A 15,507-nucleotide genomic window follows, 5' to 3' on the forward strand; every position below is an offset into this window, starting at 1 on the left:
ATTTAGCAATGGAAGGTCTGGTTCCAATTACTGTTCTTAAGTGAAGACTACCTGTATATGATCTCATAAGACAATGGCCAGGAAAAAAAATGGCTGATCCCTGTCCTTTTTGCAATGTGTATCTGCTATAGGTACAAATACATTGAAATAACCTGCTGTGAAACTCTTGACATTTGAAAAAACAATGGTTGGGGCAGGGGGGATGAAAAAGCCCACTCACCTGGACTGCATTTCTGGTTGTGCTTTTAACTGAAGCTGTGCTGCTTGCTGGGGAAGTTGGCACTGAGTCTGAGGTGAAGCTGGCACCAGTGGTTGTGGTTGTAACTGCTGGTCAGATAGTCCCACCTGGCTGGGGGACGGAGAGCTTGCTTGCTGGGATGAGGTGGGTGGTTGCTGGGATGGAGTGTGCTCTGAATGTTGCTTTGGGGACTGCTGTTGCTGCTGCTTATAACGTGATAGGCTAAAGAAAAGGCCAAGGATGGCCTTTAAATTCCCATTCCTGATCTCTGAAAGGCAATTTAAAAAGAAGCATTTATATCATGAAATTGCATGATGACCCAGTTGAACAAACATTTTGCTAAATTTCAACTTTCTTTGTTCGGCTCAGGCTCCTTGAAGGTCCAATTGATCAAAATAAAATTAGAAAAACAAAAGAATCCTCCAAAAAATTTAATATTTTTTTTTTCTTTTTAGACAGAGGGAGATATAAATTGCTTCTCATGGCCATGGTCCTCCAAATAACTTCAGTTCAGGGTCAGGGCAAATAATTGTGTATTCAATGAAAAGGTTAAGGAAATATGTGACAAAATATTCTGGTAAGAAAAAAGCGCCATTCAAATTCTTGGTGTTTTTTTTTTTGTTTTGTTTCCTTTGACAGTTTGGTTTAGATTATTTGTTGATCCTAATTTACAGAATATTCTGGAGAACAAATGCCCTGGCCTATTAAAACTACATCCAGCATAGCTGCAGAATTAAGATCCCCACGTATACAGGAGCCAAATAAATGTGAGTATCAAGACATTGTCTCTCATCTTTGCACACACTATATTTATTTCATGCAAACATGGAACTGGCAATTGGCAAGGCTTGGTGTGTCTCGGCAGCAGGAGTGGGTCAGCCAGTGTGACCTTTTCATGCATACTTTCAACATGTGAGAGGGGTCATGTAAACCTTTAATAGTCTGGGACTTGACCATACAGGAAAATGCCATTAAGAACAAGTGCAATTAAAAGCCTCAGTAACTTGATTCTTCAGAGGTAAACCTGATACACCAAAATGGGAAAAGCAAACCATCACTGGACTTTGTTATGTGTTGGTTCCAGTGCTTCCAAAATAAGGCATAAATGGTGCTTCCAATAAACTCTACAAATGTATTTCTTCTTATCTCAGGAGATAGACTGAGGTAATTCACCTGGCATCTTGCAGTTGGACTTTGTACACAGAGGGCTCATCAAGCTTGGTCTGAATTACTTCCTCTTACTACCTCCTTTTCCCTTTTAGGGCTGTTTAAGTACACAGACTCCAAGCTTCAATCCTGTGAGTGTATAACTAGTCATTTCCATTCCAACCACAAAAAAGGGTTTGGGTTTTTTTTTTAAGCTGAAAATAAAATACTGCCAGATGTCACGGTTTTTAAGGCACAGAGAGTTTCTTTTCGGTCTGGAATTTGGAAATTTCCATGCTGTGAAGTTCCTTTGGTTGCTTCAATTTCCTTTGCTCCATTATTACATTTTAATATTTGATTTCTCCTTGAGATGTGAAATCATTCAGCTCTCTAATGAGACAAAAGGAAGACAACCCAGAAAACCGACAAGGAGGTGGAGCACTTGTACATAGAAACTGTGTAGGCTTTGTTCAAAAATCTCTGCAAGTACATTTGTGCCATTTTACATTTAACCCTAAACAGAACTTTTTTTCCCTATAAGCCAATCAAACTGTGAGTCATTAGATTCTGAGAATAATACAGAGAAGTATTAATCAGGCTTTACTGGAAGTACTTCATCATTCTCAAAAATGATGAACCTCATAACCTATTCAGAGAAACACAGAAACCTGTAACTTGTCATTCTAGGCTAACTTGAATATAAATTTGAGAATCCAGTGCTATCTGCCGTATCTGCTTGCTTAATATTTCTTCTTCATGCATAAATACAATATTTCTCCTTCATGCATAAATACAATCAACCAAAGAATGGAAGGCAGCTAGAAAAACAGCATAATTATCTCGCTGGGATTCCTCCAGTAATCAAAGAGTTAATACACAGAGTCAAAGAATTCTGTTGGCAGGCTACAAACTGGGTGCCACAACTGAAAAAAGAAAATCTGTCAGCTGGGAGGACTTTTCTGGGTTGTGAATCTTCTTCGTAAGCGTTCTGGCAGCTGACACATACAAACATACTCTCAAATTCACTCGGGCTCAAGGAGCTGTGTGAACTCAATGGTAGGGCGGCTGCTTTTGTTGTCAAGGTAACCGTGCTATGTAGTCCAGAAAGAAAAACTGCATGGTTTGGGGAGAGGCCCACAGCTCATGCAACCTGTCTCACAGATAAATAACCAAGAAAAAAATAGTCTCACCTTGATTTCCATCTGAGATTAATGAGAGAGATGTGAGATAGAACATAGAGTGGCAGATTAAACTGCCATCTATTTGAAAGATTTTCTTTTAAACGGATTTCCGCTTACAAATATATTGGCAAGTGAAAGTAAAAGTTCACCTTAGAACTGAGATAAACATGCAAATGCCAGACCAATCATCTTTTTGAGCATACAAAGCAGTGTGGAAAAATAAAAGTAGGGATGCTCACAATGCGATAAAAGCCAGAAAATTTTACATAAGAGTATTTTGTTAACCAGAACCAAACCAACCAAGCAAAGCAAAGCATGAATTATATTACCTATGAAGTACAAAGCATTTTTGACCTAGATTATCCATGTCAGTATAAACAGCTATTAATTTTGTCAGGGCAAAATGGCATTGCATTTACAAATATAAAATTAGCTTCCTACTTATACCTATTATTAAAACTGTCAGAAACAGACCTATATTAAATCCCAACAGATGTGAAAGTATTTTTTTTTAATATGAATGAAGCAGTAACTCTGCCCTGGTACAAATAAAATGAAGAAAACAATGAAAAGACAGAAATAGCATGGAGATGGAAGGGAGTGAATTTATTATAATTAATGTGCATTCCAATAAGTTCAGAAACCTACCCAGCAGTCTTATCCAGAAAAAAAGAATGGATGGGCCATAGCTCAGGGATATAGCACAAATTAGATGTGTAAATACAGTATTCCTGTTTAATTTTAGCATCCCAGGTGGGGCTGGGAGACACTGTGTTGTGAAGTCTTAGACTACTTCAGATAGTTATCCCTGGTCACCATAGAAGATAATACTGAGCTGAATGGATCAAGATTTCATATGAAGCAACTGTTTTTATGAATGACTTCAGTTTCTTGACTGCAAAAAGTCCATCAGTTATCTTGTCTGAGTAAAAATAAGATAATTCAACCATTGCTTAACGTATTTCTGTTGCTTTTTTCTACAAATAGTTCTTACATGGCTTTCTAGTCATTTTTTCTCAGGCAATAATTTCCCCCTTTTTGGATTTTCATTGTGAAATATTCCGTCTAAGAATTTTTCACTGTCACCCTCTCAAAAACATCAGCCTCGTGTATCGACCTGATCATGTGTCGGTTCTCCCTCAATATTTATCTCTCAAGATCTATAATGAATTTCTTACATTTACCTTCAAAGCATTTTAGATTTTTTTTAAATTATCAATTGGATTTGACTAGTATGCCTGTTCAAAATCTTTCTCTAATCCAAACTTGAAGCTTTGAACCTAAGGTTTAGCAGAAATGACCTGAATACATAGTGTTCCCAATGTTTACTTAAATCTTCATCAAGCTTTCCTCCTTCCTTTTCCTGTGATGAATGTTGAAATTTAAATCCCGTAGGGCATGAACAGCTTGCTATTAATATATAACATACTGATAGTGAAGGTAATTAATAACTATTATGACTTACAGTATATTATTATCATTACTATGATTTGTTAGTGTTAATCAGTCTAGGCCAGATTTCCTTCTATTTCATTCATTTTCTTCCTGTTAAAAATCACTACACATTTTGAATCCCAAATAAAAATTTGCAGATAGAAAATTTCCCATAGAATAATAAACTTCAATTTGAAAGTAATCTTACCTTCTGCAGATAGTCCCTGTATGTTTATTCCTTTGGCAGCCAGAAAACTCAGGCACACATCTATGTTTTCAATCTTAAAAGATAAAGGATAGGGGAGGAAATAATTTTTTAAAATTAACTTGTACTTTTGTTCAATATTAGACAAGAAACTAACTGGCTATGAAATGTTCATGTTGAAAAAAGAATTCTATTTGCATAACGGATTCCTTATCTCATCTATTGTTCCCCTGTATTTACCAATATTGGTCTTGGACATTTCAACCAATCCTTTGACTAGAAATGGAGACAACAAGGACAGTAGCAGGTAGAGAAAGGGTCCCATATGCTGATAGCAATCCCTTATTAGATAGAGTCTTGGATTATTGGCTAAATATGTTGAACATTTTGTTATTGTATTTGTATCTCCTTTTTAATTCCAAGAAAATACAGTAAGCACAATGTTTCCTGAATAGTACATAGTTCCTTGCTTACATTTTTGTGGACTGACATTTTTGGCTTAAGTTACTTATGCTGGAATAAAATCCATGTGTAAAACTTCTTGTGAGTTGCATTATCTTAACTGCTATAGCTAAGGTTTTAAATTTTTTTTTTGATAATTCTCATGATATGAGAATAATTGCTTAGTATGCAAAGTACTTCTCCATAAACATTCCTAGCAATGCCCTAGCAGCAGCACAAGGCAAAAGCACAACTTTTCATTGCTTCATATCATCTTTCTCGAAATTAAAAAGTAACCTTATAATTATTTGACATGAAAATACCATTTATCAGAAATAAAATGCCACGTAAAAATTTCTAGAAGTCATAGCAGAAAAATACAAACCTGAACCAGAATCCAGGGTATGTTTAACCATACAATTAAACAATTATTTACTCCTCAATTTTTTTTCCTAAAAAGCAAATTATTATCTCTCAGTTTGGTTCTTCCCTAAGATGAAAAGACTTAAATGTGTTATATAAAACTTTGGCATTTCCTTCATGAAAAGAAGCAATAGTTTTCTACCTTCCACCAAAGGAAGGTGTTTCTAGCTACTCATCCCAGTGAACTGTGAAAGATTCTTTTTCCCACTTAATATTTTGTTTTAGAAAGGAATAACACTTCCAGGTTTCATTAAAATGATTCACATTGTATGAAATAACTACAGCATAAAATTAATGATCAAAAGAATGAAATAGATTTCACTCAACAGTCTTCTTTGACTGACCATCCAAACATAGCCAGAACTATAGTAACACTTTGCTTCTACCACCGTGTAAATAAGTGAGACTCTGACTGACAAGTGATGACAGACTACAATAATATAATCCAGTCTACAGTGAAGCTCACTCACTAGAACTAGCTGTTTATCTTCCATAATACAATCAGAATCGAATATAAATATTACCCAAACCAGTTTCTTAAAAATCTGGAACTGAAAATCTATTACTTTATTGAGAATTTTTTTAAAATGAGAAGATTGGAAAACATTAATTTTAGAGGTATGTAACAAATGGAAAATATTTCTTGTATCAAACCTGAAACAACCATCCTACATTGGAAGCTTTGCCCAACATATTTGTTCAACCATGATCAGGCAGAAAGAAAAGTCTGGTTCTTTTGACTTTCAGCCAAAACAAAATATAGAGGGATCCTAGAGCAGCCATTCTCCAACCTTTTTGGCTTTGCAGACCAGTGGGGCGGGGGGTGGGAGGGGATGATTACACATGAGCAGCCAAGTGAACATGTGTGCACAGCTCCATTCGCACAAGTGGAGCTGCGCATGCGCTCACCCATCACTTTCACAGCCAAGTTCTGAATGGGCTGCAGTCTGGTAGTGGGCTGCAGCCCAGGGTTTGGGGATCCCTGTCCTAGAGTGAGTCGTACAGCGTAAGCAGGGCAAGGCTACTATGCTTCATCCCTCTTCATGGCTTGTTAACGAGCTTGTCTACCTACCATCTTCTCAGCTGCCATCTGCTCCCACCTACCATCTGTTCCCCCTCCCAGCCACTGTCACCAATGTCATAATTCATTATATTTTACAGATCATCCTCCTTGCACATTCTCCTTCTTGTCTACCCGCAGTTACTGCTGCCACTAGTGATATCTAGTAGGGGTGAAATCTACTTACCTTCCTTATCAGTTTCGAAGTGCACACACCACTTGTGCATGCGCTTTGCTCACATGTATGTGTCGCATGCGCATACACACCCTCTGCGCATGCACAGAGGGTACAAAACACATTACTTCCTGGTTAAAACCTGGTTAAAACATTGCCAAAAAGGCATTAAGAGTTAAAACCTAATCTTGGTAGCTTCTTCTCCAGTAAGATTACACTACTAACCAGAGCATACAAAACATTTGCTAGATCAATTCTCAAATACAGCTCATCTGTCTGGAACCCACACTGCATATCGGACATTAATACAATTGTGTGCATCCAGAAATATTTCACAAGAAGAGTCCTCCACTCCTCAATCCACTCCACTCCACTCCACTCCACTCCACAATCTTTAACCTAAGACTGTCTACTGTTGACCTCACCCCATTCCTAAGAGGTCTATAAGGGGCATGCATAAGAGCACCAGCGTGCCTACCGTCCCTGTACTAATGTTCCCTTTAGTTGTATTAATTTTATGTATTCAATTCATGCTTATACTTATATATATTATTTAATATGTATTTGACTAAATAAATAAATAAATAAATAAAAGTAACAACAGCCGGATGGGTGGGCAGAGCCTCACACCACGATTGCTAGCTGTTCTCCGAACTACCAGCCAAGATCACTAGCGGATTGCGCGATCCGGTCCGAACCAACAGCATTTCACCCGATATCTAGGCATGCTATTGCTTGGGAAACTCTTCAGCCATTGCTTTTCCTCAGCCTTCCCTCTCCAAACTTTCTCTACTGAGAACAATTACACTTTAGTATAAATTTTAGTCCGAATCCTGTTTTATTCAGTGTATAAACACGCATGCATGCATATTTCAGTTCAGACCACCCCATCAACTGTTTCACACAAGAGCACTTCATACACATAATGTTTTGTGCCCTCTTTGAATACATAGCATTATTCCATAAGTCACCTTACTGCCTGGTTGCAAACAGAAAGGGACAGCCTTTCTCCTCCAAGAGAGAGGTTAATGGAAGTAGGCAGACTGCCAGGACCAGCTTCCAACAGAAAACTATTGTGCTTGGTGACTATAAACAATTGCTATGCTTCTCCTATAGATGCACAGAATCAGAACTGGATCGATCATTTAGCTCAGCGGCCCACAACTTTTTGGACACCAGGGACCGGTTCTATGGAGAGAGGTTTCTCCGTGGACCAGAGGGAGTGTTGCCTGCATCTCACAGATGGGGCATCGTTTGTTTGTGTGGCCTAGTTGCTGGCATGTCGCGGAGTGGTTCCGGCCCATGAACCGGGGGTTGGGGATTTAGCTGAAATCCAAAAGAATCAAACCAGATAACAAGAACCAAAAATAAAATATCTCCAACAGATGGCTATCCAGTCTCTTCCTAAACTGACAAGCTTCTCTTATTCTTATGAAGTTTTTCCTCATGTTCAATCAGAATCTTCTTTTGTTCAATTATTTCATGCTTGATACTCTAAAATGACAGGAACAGGTCTTTTCTCTCTTCTGCATAGCACCTCTCTATGTACTTTAAAAGTGTTACCAATACACTCACCTGTTCTCTATACTATTTATAGCCAGTTCCTCAGTCTCCTGATCTTTTTTATTACCTTCTTTGAAAATACAGTCACAGTTGAAGTGGGATTTTATCAGTATAAAATATAAGGGAATTGTTATTATTTCTGGTGATGTCAAAATTATACTTCGAGGTAGCATAAAACTGCATTTGACTTTTTACAAGCCATGTCAACAATTCAAAGAACTACTTGACATGTGCTATTACCAAACCAGACAATCTCCACTCTTCTCTTTTGCATTGAATTTCTGTTTTCATGATGATTTCTAATTATCATGTTATTTTTTCAAGGCAGCAGTGACAGAAGGATAGGCCTGTAGTTTCCTGAGCTTTCTTCTCTCCCCCCACCTTTCTTTTTGCAGAGAGAAACATTTGCCCTCTTTCATTCATTCTGGGGTTTTATTCCTTCAACCCACACAGGATTCAGTTAGTCCTCTTTATCATGGCTGACACGTTTTGGCCACAAGCTTTCTAACTGAAGTAACTTTTCATTTTTTTCCTAGTTCTGCTGCCAGTGCAAGCTAGAATTGTATCTTGTTGCATACTGAATATCACAATTATTCTTCAAAATTATAATTCTTCACTATTATTTTTTGCCCACAGTGAAGCAGCTTAACATCATGTTTTAATGCATTTTTAAAATGCCTAGGGCTCTATAAATAATCTGAAATGACAGGATATTCACCTACACATGGGAAGAGATTTCAATTGGTCACCTGTAGTTTCAAATTTTATGCAAAACAAAAAAAAGCAAAAATCATCATTCAATATATATTTTGTTGCTAGCTAAAATGACTATATATAAATATATATATTTAAAATTGTTTTACTAGCAAACCTGCTTTATTAGTTTATAATATAGTGTTATAATAGCAGCCTATAAAGATCTGCATTGGGAAAAGCAAAACAAATAAAATATTTCAAGTGTAGTAACTACATCTGGCAAATGTCAATAACAATATTAAGACTGGTTCAGGTCAAACCAAGACTATGTCTGAATGTCAATATGTACACAGTGACATCATGATGCAAACGCCATCTTTGTATTCTTACATCCATATCTCATCCAAACACAAAAGTTGCAGAGGTTGGTTCATGATGCAAATTTCATTCCTTGCTGCTGCTACTAAAGACATTTTTGGTATTGGTACCTTCTTCCTCACTCTCAGCTATCATTCATTCTTTTTTCTCATATAATTTTATAGCATCTAAAATGTGACTGCTATAAAAGTCTGCTTAGAGTTCAGGTCAACTGTGGTCCATGAAGCTTTCTTGGCAGCAGTAACAAAGGTGCCTGTCAATCTCTTTTTCCAGTATGCTTTTTCAATTCACACCAGTAGTCTTCGCTTAATTAACACAATTAGGACTGGAATATCAGTCATTGAGTGAAGCAGTTATTAAGCGAGACATCACATGACTGCCCATGTTACTGCATTCCTCAATGACCATAATCTCAACACTCCTGGTTGCAATCATTTAGCAATTGCATAGGTTGTTAAAAGAAGATGGAGTACCAGGTAAGAAATATGGGAGGAAAGGGGTTCAGGGAGGCTCCACTTAGGAGCTTAATATTCTCCCTGTCATAATCCAAGCAGGATATTCAGCATCTGGGGGAGATCCATTTGTGTGCAACCTCCGAAGGGCTTCCTAGGGCCTCCCTGACCTGCACCCCATATTTGCTACTTTATTGTGCTGCCTCTCCACTCTCTGCTCAGATTTTAACTCCCTCTTATCTCTGGGGGTTGTTTGAAAGAGCTGCCTGGTAGGATCTGAGCTGATCTGTTTGCCACCTTCCAAAGGAATTCAGTTCCCTTCTACCATCAGAAAGGAACATCTTCAGCAGGGTGTAGAAATAGAGCTTAGATCTTCAGGCTTTGGGCAAGATTTCTATACTCCACTGAAGGTGCTCAGTTTTCCTATGTTCATGGAAGGGAATGCTTTCAGCAAGGCATAGCTTCAGTTCCTGCCCTAGACATGAAAGAAGCTTCCAACTGGGTATCCCCCAGGCAATGTTGATGTCATCAGCTAATCTTTTCAACTTGGAAGTTTGTCAATGCCCAAGTGTTACCCGAACAGGGTACAGGAACAGAGTTCAGATCTTCTGGATCTGAGTTCTGTTTCTCCACACCAGGAGATCATCTTCCTTTCGCAAGCAGCTTGTTCAGCCAGCCCTCAAAAATAAGAGGGAATCCTTTCAACAAATGGCAGCAGCTTACAGCCTTCCCTGCTGCCTTCCCTATTGACTTTCTAGGAAAGCCAGCACACAAGACTGCAAACGGCAATGACATGATTGTGTGGTGCTTATCAGTTGTAAGCATGAAATATTTCTAAAACCCCAGATCACTATCATCTGACTTGGGGGGGGGGGATATTTTGCAATGTCCAGGTGTGTTTTATGGGCCATAAAGCACCCTTTCTACAGCCATAGCAACTTAGAACAGTCTTGATCCTTTGCGCCTTGCTGTCTCCTACCCACCAATCATCATTTAAAATGAATGTTAGTATAGGCCAAGAAATGCTAGATTTCAGCGGCAGGCCTCAATGTTTGTTCAGTACCAGTCTATTTGGGGGTCATCCCATGCTAGGAAGAATTTATTGCTGTAAGAGTCATCAACACCTGTACTACATGAAAGTCTACAAATGTTGCATCTGTAGCATCTAGAACACATGCATTTCTAAAAAAAATCTCTTCCTGCCCTCTCCAAGCATCAGGTTGTGAGTTCTTATACATTACATAACCTGTATAGCCATGATATTCCCCACCTAGCTTTGTGTTCTAATATGCAGTTTTGAATGAACATACTAATTGGAAATTACCTGCTTGGTTTGTTTGTTTTTAATCCACTGAAGGAATACAAAAGCAATTTACAGACCTTACCACGAACCATTTATTAGTAATTAAAAGACATATGATAATTGTTATAGAGGACTCAAAGTCATTCCTGACACTGGGGCAGATTTTTTTAAAAAATGAAGTTGACTTAGAATGGGATACCATAGCAACTTCTTAAATGATGGTTGGTGGTGGAGAATTAACTATTTCAAAATACGAAATCAAAGACTATACTATAGCAGTGTGTGTGTGTGTGTGTGTGTGTGTGTGTGTGTGTGTGTGTATTTCATGTGCATTATAGTGATCCCAAATATTTAGTACTTATAAATAATAGAAGTACACTCGGCTGGGTATCTAAAGTGGGCATTTAATTTTATGTTTGATATAAAAAGTATTGATTTATGTATTTGCAACTGTCAACCTGAAATATAAAAGCTAATTACTAAATGTTACCATCACATTTCTTTCAGGCACCCTGTTTTAGTTCGTAGTACTTGAGTTGAGCTTCCAATGGTTTTATAAAATGCAAAAAGACAGGGCATCACTGAATGTTTGTTCTGTATCTTAGAGACAGGAAAAATACTCTCTGTTGTGACAGTTGTCATGATATCATTTTCCTAAGAATCTCCAGCACAGCAACTTCATGTAAATTATCCCTGCTGAAGTAGAGAGATGAGACAATCTGACGGCTGCCTCAGGCATTTCACATATAACAATAGCAGCTTAAAGGTAGGTGTCTGAAATATTTATTCACTGCTTTTTGTATACAGAAATAATAGTAATAATAATAATAACAGCCAGAGAGCAAAGAATAGCCATCAAACAGAGGCCATTCGTAGCATAGTACGAAATTAGGATATGTTTGGAAAACCAGTTTAGTGGGTAAGGCACCAGGCTAGAAACCAGGAAAGACTGTGAGTTTTAGTCCATGAAAGCCAGGTGGTGGCTTTGAACAAGCCACTCTTTCTCAGCCCATAATATCACACTCAGGTGATAAGGCGATCAATCAATTATTGTTACAACCAAAAGGATCAACACTTGGTTGGCAATAAAAAAAACAAGAAAAGTGAACCCTGGACTTATGAGAAAAATTAGAAAGAAAAAAAAAGAAGGGATTAAGATATGTCAAACAAAACACCTTTTAACATTCTAAAAGTCTGAAGTGTTTCAAAAAGTATAAAGTTGACCTGATCAGCCATTATGAAGAATGATGGCCACAAAGCTCCCCAATGATGCTACTGAAGAGAGAGACAACTTTCTGCTGAAAATGATAAGGTTGATTTTGCATCAGAGCCAGAGTGAATCTGTACTTCTACAATTGACAATAGTGAAATATCATTGGCAAAAAGATCTTGGCAGCTTGAAAATAGCTTAATTTTGTTTGTGCTATGGCTTAATGTCACTTTTGAGTGAAAAAAGAATGAGATTGTTCAAGAGTTTTCCACTGTTTCATAAAATTGAATAAGATATCAACATATTGATATACTGTATTCCTAGGCAGAAGAATGTATCTGTCCTCAGTGTGGAAAGGATCGCCACTCTCAAATTGGCCTTCTTAGCCATAAGAGCACGATACCATAGTCTTTTGAGACTGAAGGATGCCAATAGAATAGGCAGAAGGTAAGTTTTGTGGAGAGAGCACAACATGACAGTCTACATCTCCAATTTGCTCATGTTACCACTGATCCCTGGGCCCACATCTTTCATAGAGTTGTCATTACTCACATTGAGCACCAGACTGCAGTACATGGCCATTTCATCCTTATTTGGAACTCATCAAATTTATATATAGTAGCAGTGGTGAAATCCAATTTTTTTTTACTACCAGTTCTGTGGGCATGGCTTGGTGGGTGTGGCAGGGGAACAATGCTGCAAAATCTCAATTCCCACCCCACTCCAAGGGAAGGATACTGCAAAATCCCCATTCCCTCCTCACTCCTGGGGGAAGGATATTGCAAAATCCCCATTCCAACCCCACTCTGGGGCCAGCCAGATGTGGTATTTGCCAGTTTTCCGAACTACTCAAAATTTCCGCTATCAGTTCTCCAGAACCTGCTGGATTTCACCCCTGTATAGTAGCCATAGCTCTGGAGGCTAGGCAGGCCCTAGAGCTCAGCATTGTGGACAAAGGAGTGTATATTTATTTATTTATTTATTTAGTCACAACAGTATATATAAGCATAAGCATGATAACTATATAATATATAAGCATATATATGAGCATAAGTATGTAATAGCTATATTAATTGGATATAATGAAAGGAAACAATAGGACAGGAATGGTAGGCACGTTTGTGCTCTTATGCACGCCCCTTATAGACCTCTTAGGAATGGGGTGAGGTCAATAGTAGAGAGTTTTTGGTTAAAGCTTTGGGGATTTTGAGAAGAGACCACAGAGTCAGGTAGTATCTTCCAAGTATTAATAACTCTGTTACAGAAGCCATATTTTCTGCAATCAAGATTGAAACGGTTAACATTGAGTTTAAATCTATTGTTTGCTCTTGTATTGTTATGATTGAAGCTGAAGTAGTCTTCAACAGGAAGGACATTGCAATAAATGATTCTATGAGTTAAACACAGGTTTAACAAAGGTCTGTCTACAAAGAAAAATGTAAATCTCCTTCATCAAAAGAGGAAGTAGAAGTCATTCAAATTAGGGGCATGACATGTATATCACCTGTACCTTCTGATCCAAGAGTTTAAGGAAAGGAAGCAGAACTGTATTTATCAGTCTGAAGATAGAATTACATGTATAGTTGGAGATTCTCAAAAATCAAGTCAATCGCCAATTGTTAGAGATGAGTTCCTGTGCTGGATAAAGGATTTAATCAGATGGTTTCAACATTACATCCTATGAGTAATTCGGTGCTTGTTCAGATGAATAATGCCCAGAATCATTATTCTCATGTTACACTAAGGGCTGAGCTTATATCCCAGTAATTCTCCTATCACCGTGTAATTACTATAGCACTATTATTTAGATATGAAGGTTTAGGGACTTTCCTGAGGCTCAACAGCAATGTGTTTCAACCTTGGCAACTTTAAGATATGCAGCTTCAGCATGCTGCACATACATTTAGCTGGGAGTTGAAATCCACACACCTTAAAATTGCCAAAATTGAAAAACACTGCTTTACAGTAGCTGAAGGAAGAGCAACCTCTGCTCTTTAGCCATTGTTCTACACCAGCTCATGACTTGATTGTAGGCAAGATTCCTTATAGCAGGAGTATGGAGAAGTACAGTTTATCACTCTCTAGAATTCACCTCTCTTTTAAAATATTATTTGGGACAGAAGAGGGACAACATAGATACCAACAAATCATAAACTATCCAAAATCAGGTATGTTTGGGTCCCAGTTCTCGCCCCCCCCCAATTTGGAATATGTCCTTTATGTATTGTGCAAAGCCTAATGCTTACAGCTGCAAATGCTGTGTGTTTTTGAAAGACTGTGAGTACCAGTACGTGAACATTTCCTATAATTACATATCAGTACTTGTACCATTTTTATACCTTTTTACACATTTGAAGAAAAAATTCATGAATTATATGATTCAGCCTCTGGTAGCGGAAACCGATACTTAAAACTTACTCTGTTTACAATAATACTAGTAACATTTAAGCCAAGTCAGCACCTAATCCAAAACAAATACAAGAAAGTTTGCCAAAAGGAGGTTCTATGTTTTCCTTTAGTCTTTGTACAAATCTGGCAGCTCGTCCTATTTTCAGCCACTTTTGTCATGTTTTTCCTGCTGCTGCTGAGGGCAACTTTTTAGGCAGAACAGAGGGAAAAGAAGAAATGTGAATGGAAACCAAAGATTTTATCCACATATGAAGGGGAATGGCATCAAGGAACACAGAAGCAATCAAAAGATAATCAGAATCTATTTGCTGAATTTCAATGTAGTACAAATCTTCTTGATGAATAACTAGAATAGAATAGAATAGAATAGAATTTTTATTGGCCAAGTGTGATTGGACACACAAGGAATTTGTCTTGGTGCATATGCTCTCAGTGTACATAAAAGAAAAGATACCTTCATCAAGGTACAACATTTACAACACAATTGATGGTCAATATATCAATATAAATCATAAGGATTGCCAGCAACAAGTTATAGTCATACAGTCATAAATGGAAAGAGATTGGTGATGGGAACGATGAGAAGATTAATAGTAGTGCAGATTCAGTAAATAGTTTGACAGTGTTGATGGAATTATTTGTTTAGCAGAGTGATGGCCTTGGGGAAAAAACTGTTCTTGTGTCTAGTTGTTCTGGTGCGCAGTGCTCTATAGCGTCGTTTTGAGGGTAGTAGTTGAAACAGTTTATGTCCAGGATGCGAGGGATCTGCAAATATTTTCACGGCCCTCTTCTTGATTCGTGCAGTATACAGGTCCTCAATGGAAGGCAGGTTGGTAGCAATTATTTTTTCTGCAGTTCTAATTATCCTCTGAAGTCTGTGTTTTTCTTGTTGGGTTGCAGAACCGAACCAGACAGTTATAGAGGTGCAAATGACAGACTCAGTAATTCCTCTAAAATTCCTCTATAAGCAGGTTATAACACCCCAAGATATCAAAAGCATGTGGTTTGCAAATGTTAATATTCTTAAGTTTCGAACAATTTATTTATTGCTTAAACAATTGTTATAATAACTAAATATTGTTCTTAGCTTCATCAACAGGCAGTATTGACATATTAATTTTTAAAAGCAATTTGAAATGACTATTTGAACATAATCTAATAGGATATATTCATGCATTAGAACTAAGAGTGGT

At 37.7% G+C, this 15,507-nt stretch overlaps 1 protein-coding gene and 1 long non-coding RNA gene across 3 annotated transcripts in view; one reads left to right on the top strand and one right to left on the bottom strand.

Moving 5' to 3' along the window:
* Window positions 1-15,507, bottom strand: part of NAV2 (neuron navigator 2) — a 321,401-nt gene that overhangs the window by 192,795 nt on the left and 113,099 nt on the right. For both annotated transcript variants that reach the window (XM_058161305.1, XM_058161296.1), the window contains exons 4-5: window positions 4,208-4,280; window positions 221-506 (exon numbers count right to left, since the gene is read on the bottom strand). In XM_058161305.1, the coding sequence (XP_058017288.1) occupies window positions 221-506; window positions 4,208-4,280 (359 nt within the window). The remainder of the gene's footprint in view (window positions 1-220; window positions 507-4,207; window positions 4,281-15,507) is intronic.
* Window positions 11,372-15,507, top strand: part of LOC131187138 (uncharacterized) — a 46,900-nt gene continuing 42,764 nt past the window's right edge. The window contains exons 1-2 of the long non-coding RNA XR_009152494.1: window positions 11,372-11,461; window positions 12,230-12,352. This is a non-coding gene — a long non-coding RNA (uncharacterized LOC131187138). The remainder of the gene's footprint in view (window positions 11,462-12,229; window positions 12,353-15,507) is intronic.

Source organism: Ahaetulla prasina, chromosome 1 (assembly GCF_028640845.1).
Source record: "Ahaetulla prasina isolate Xishuangbanna chromosome 1, ASM2864084v1, whole genome shotgun sequence".
Taxonomy (NCBI): domain Eukaryota; kingdom Metazoa; phylum Chordata; class Lepidosauria; order Squamata; family Colubridae; genus Ahaetulla; species Ahaetulla prasina.